Genomic DNA, 4,544 nt, shown 5'->3' with positions numbered 1-4,544 from the left:
GCCAATGATTTACAGCTGGTCATACCACCAGCTCCTGATGAGACAGGAAAAGTTGTTAGCCAGATTAAATCTGGAAAGTCACCCGGCAGTGACGAAATTCTGTGAGAAATTTATAAAACTCCTGGTGGCCAGTTGATGCCCTGTCTCATCCATTTATTTAGTGTCATTTGGGAGAAGGAACTAGTCCCTCAGGACTTCAAAGATGTCTTGGTTGTACACATATACAAAGGTAAAGGTGACCGTGCATGTTGTGATGACCATCAGGGCATTCTTCTGCTCTCTATAGCTGATAAGATCCTGGCCAGCATCCTTTACAAATGGCTTTCATTACATGTGTTCTAAAATAGCATCATTCCTGAATGCCAGTGCAGATTTCACGATGGTTGAGGCACTGCCAAGATGATATTTTCAGCCATCCAGATACAACAGAAATGTAGAGAACTACGTCATGACCTCTAAGTGATCTTCCTCAGCTTGATCAAGGCTTTGGACAGGATCAACAGAAATGAGCTCTGGAAAATACTTGGGCGAATTGGCTGTCCTGAAAAATTTATCAACATTGTTTGGTCTTTTCATGATGGCATGCTTGGTTGAGCCCTAAACCCTGGAGAGACATCAGCACCCTTTGAAACATCAAAACAAGGATGTTTCCTTGGTCCTCTCCTGTTCAACATCTACTTTTCAATGATGCTGTTAGTCTCTGTTAAGAACTGTACATTGGGCATACCTATTCAGTTCTGAACAGATGGCAGTATGTTCAGTCTCTGGAGACTTCAGACTTGCACTCAAGCGGTTACTACAACTCTCTGTGGCTACATCTACACGTGAAGCCTACATCGAAGTAGCCTATTTCGATGTGGCGACATCGAAATAGGCTATTTCGATGAATAACGTCTACACGTCCTCCAGGGCTGGCAACGTCGATGTTCAACATCGACGTTGCGCAGCACCACATCGAAATAGGCGCAGCGAGGGAACGTCTACACGCCACAGTAGCACACATCGAAATAAGGGTGCCAGGCACAGCTGCAGACAGGGTCACACGGCGGACTCAACAGCCAGCTACTCCCTTAAAGGGCCCCTCCCAGACACACTTGCACTAAACACCACAAGATCCACAGAGCCGACAACGAGTTGCAGACCCTGTGCATGCAGCATGAATCCCCTGCTGCAGCAGCAGCAGCCAGAAGCCCTGGGCTAAGGGCTGCTGCCCACGATGACCATACAGCCCCGCATGGGCTGGAGAGACAGCGTCTCTCAACCCCCCAGCTGATGGCTGCCATGGAGGACCCCACAATTTCGACGTTGTGGGAGGCGGATCGTCTACACGGTCCCTACTTCGACGTTGAACGTCGAAGTAGGGCGCTATTCCGATCCCCTCATGAGGTTAGCGACTTCGACGTCTCGCCGCCTAACGTCGAAGTTAACTTCGAAATAGTGCCCGACACGTGTAGCCACAACGGGCGCTATTTCGAAGTTAGTGCCGCTACTTCGAAGTAGCATGCACGTGTAGACACAGCTTGTGACCTTCTGTTTGCTGTTGACTGGGCATTGTTGGCTCATTCAGTGAAGGATGTGCAAGAACTTTTTTGATCGCTTTGTTACTTCTGCTCACCGCTTTGAACTCACAGTGAGCCTCAAAAAGACAGAAGTTATGTCTCAGCCTGTTTGGAAAGATCTCAGCACTCCAGTGATCACTGCTGCTGGTACAGTCCTTAACGCTGCATGGATCATGATGTATCTGCTCAATTAGCAAAAGCCAGCACTGCCTTTTGAAAATTGACCAAACTCCTATGGAATGACCTTGGTATAGGCAGAGGTTCTTAAGCTGTGTGGTGTGATAGGCCCAGAAGCAATGCTTATGAAGAGAGAGTTTCACTGCATTGGTCATGTTATGAAGATGGATGATACATGGATACCAGAGATGGTCTCTTATGACCAGGTTGCTCAAGGAAAGTGCCCTATCGGTGGTTCTGTCCTACAAACAACCTCCCAAACCTATGATGATTCTCACCAACAGCCACAGTCTTTATCACAGGAACACCAGTCCTGGGACTTTTCCTTGCAACAAAGCCCACAGCCAGGTTTGTCCACATATCTATTCTGGAGATACCATCACTGGACCTAACCAGGTTATTCACAGAATCATGGACACTTTCTCATGTTCGTCAACTAACGTCACATGTGCCATCATGTGCCAACAATGCCCAGATGCTTTATACATTGGACAGACTTCAACTCTCTTCAAACAAGAGTTAATGGGCACAAAACAGACATAAAAACACTCCTGATCCACAAACCGGTCAGCCAACATTTTAATGGAGTGGGCCATTCTGTTAATGAGTTAAGAGTTTGTGTGTTACTGAAAAGGAATTTTCACACTACTTTGGAAAGAGGGGCTGCTGAACTCTCTTTTATATTCAAATTCAACACATTAACATGTGGTTTGAACCAGGATGCGAATTCTCTGGGTCATGATAGGGGCTCTTTTGCACATTTGGCTTAATCTGATTTTGACACCCCCCCCCACCACCATCCCTCTACTCTCTGATTTGCTCACCTTGATAATTTTTTTCTGATTTGTCCTCCTTGATTACTATTTTTGGTTCTCTATGCCTTAAATATTGTGTCTGTTCTGGTATGGCTATGGTCTAAAGAAGTGGGTCTGTCCCATGAAAGCTCACCTAATAAATTATTTTGTTAGTCTTTAAAGTGCTACTTTATTGCTTTTTTGTTCTGTTCCCTCTCGTGTATCTGAAGTTTCCTGATCTGTTACATTAGGAATTATTGTCATACGAAATATGGAATTCTTGTTAGTAAGGTCAATGAGTCATAATTCATTTCTTTAAATAATGATTCACCCATGAAAGCAGCCTCCAGTAGTGCATATGTTGTGTCTTGTTCACATTCTCTCTCCACCCAGGTATTGGTGCCAGGACGTCACCCAAGAACCTGGGCAAATAAAGGAAGTCAGTGGGAACATACAGTAGAAGTAAAACACACAATTCTGCCTCCGAATTGGAAACCTTCTCACCTATTCCATGTCATATTCCAATGCAGCCAACTTCACCAATCCCTCTACATTCATCCTGCTGGGCATTCCTGGACTGGAGATGTCCCATGTGTGGATCTCTATTCCCTACTCTGCCATCTACATCATAGCCATCTTGGGGAACTTCACTATCCTTTTCATTGTGAAGAGTGAGCCGAGCCTTCATGAGCCCATGTACTATTTCCTCTGCATGCTGGCAGTCACCGACCTGGTCCTGTCCACGTCCACACTTCCCAAAATACTGAGCATTTTCTGGTTCAACTGCAGGGAGATAGACTTCAGTGCCTGTCTCACCCAGATGTTCTTCATTCACTGTTTCGTAGGGATTGAATCTGGGATCTTCGTGGCCATGGCTTTGGATCGCTATGTGGCCATCTGCCATCCTTTAAGATATTCCACCATCCTGACACAGCTTTTGATGGCCAAGATAAGCCTGGTTGTGGTGCTGCGGAGTGGCATAGTTGCGCTGCCCTATCCCTTCCTGGCGAGGCAATGGCCATATTGCGGAACCAACATCATCTCTGAGCCATACTGCGTGCACATAGCTGTAGTGAAGTTGGCCTGTGCTGATATCCGGGTCAGTAGTTACTATGGCCTCTTTGCATTATTCGGTGTGTTGGGTCTGGATGGGATTTTTATTGCCACCTCCTATATGCTGATAATTAGGGCAATCTTCCGTCTCCCTACAAAGGACGCCCGACTCAAGACCTTTTTAACTTGTGGCTCTCACCTCTGTGCTATCATAATCTTTTACATCCCAAGTGTCTTCTCATCCCTCATGTACCGTTTTGGGCAGAACGTTCCATTGCACGTCCATGTTCTTATTACCAACATGTACCTCCTTGTGCCCCCCATGCTGCACCCCATTATCTATGGAGTTAGGACCAGACAGATCCGGGACAGGCTGCTCTGGCTTGTTATTCATAAATAAACTACATTTTTCTCTCTGTGGCCAGGCTTTCAGACCAAGCTCCTTCATGTACTTGCTGGTGATATGGTTGTGAATCCCATTCTCTGAATCTCTTGCTTCGGAGCAAAACAGAGATTAAACCCTTTCTTGGCTTTATTGTGCTCTGTCAGGCTGACAAACTGCAGAAATTGTGTCCTTGTAACTATTTAATTCATAGGGTTGCTACCTTTCTAATGACTGGCAACTGCCCCCTCCCTTCTGTTCCTCCAGGGCCAGTGCCCTGCCCCATTTCTTTCTCCAAGGCCCTCCCTACACCACCTATTCCATTTTAATTTAGATGGGTTCTTTCACCATCACTCAGCCCTTGACCTTTGTGTTCCTTCTGCCGGAGGGCTGAGGCAGGAGCTGCTGAAGGCTGATAAGGGGCCTCCCTGCATGTGTGAGATGGACCTTAGTGAATTGGGGCAGTCATGGTTTAATAACCTGGCACCTCTCACACACACACACACACACACACACTCTCTCTCTCTCTCTCTCTCTCTCTTCAGTGCTGGACTGTCTAGATAATACCTAGACACCTGG

At 46.4% G+C, this 4,544-nt stretch overlaps 1 protein-coding gene across 1 annotated transcript; it reads left to right on the top strand.

Annotated features, from left to right (window-relative positions):
* Nucleotides 1-3,041: 3,041 nt before the first annotated feature.
* On the top strand, nucleotides 3,042-3,983 carry LOC142002151 (olfactory receptor 52E4-like). Its single transcript, XM_074978019.1, has one exon. It carries the CDS (start codon nucleotides 3,042-3,044, stop codon nucleotides 3,981-3,983), a length of 942 nt encoding a protein of 313 aa, XP_074834120.1.
* The last annotated feature ends 561 nt before the right edge of the window (nucleotides 3,984-4,544 follow it).

Source organism: Carettochelys insculpta, chromosome 1, assembly GCF_033958435.1.
Source record: "Carettochelys insculpta isolate YL-2023 chromosome 1, ASM3395843v1, whole genome shotgun sequence".
NCBI classification, from domain to species: domain Eukaryota; kingdom Metazoa; phylum Chordata; order Testudines; family Carettochelyidae; genus Carettochelys; species Carettochelys insculpta.
This window is presented reverse-complemented; position numbering and strand designations above follow the sequence as displayed.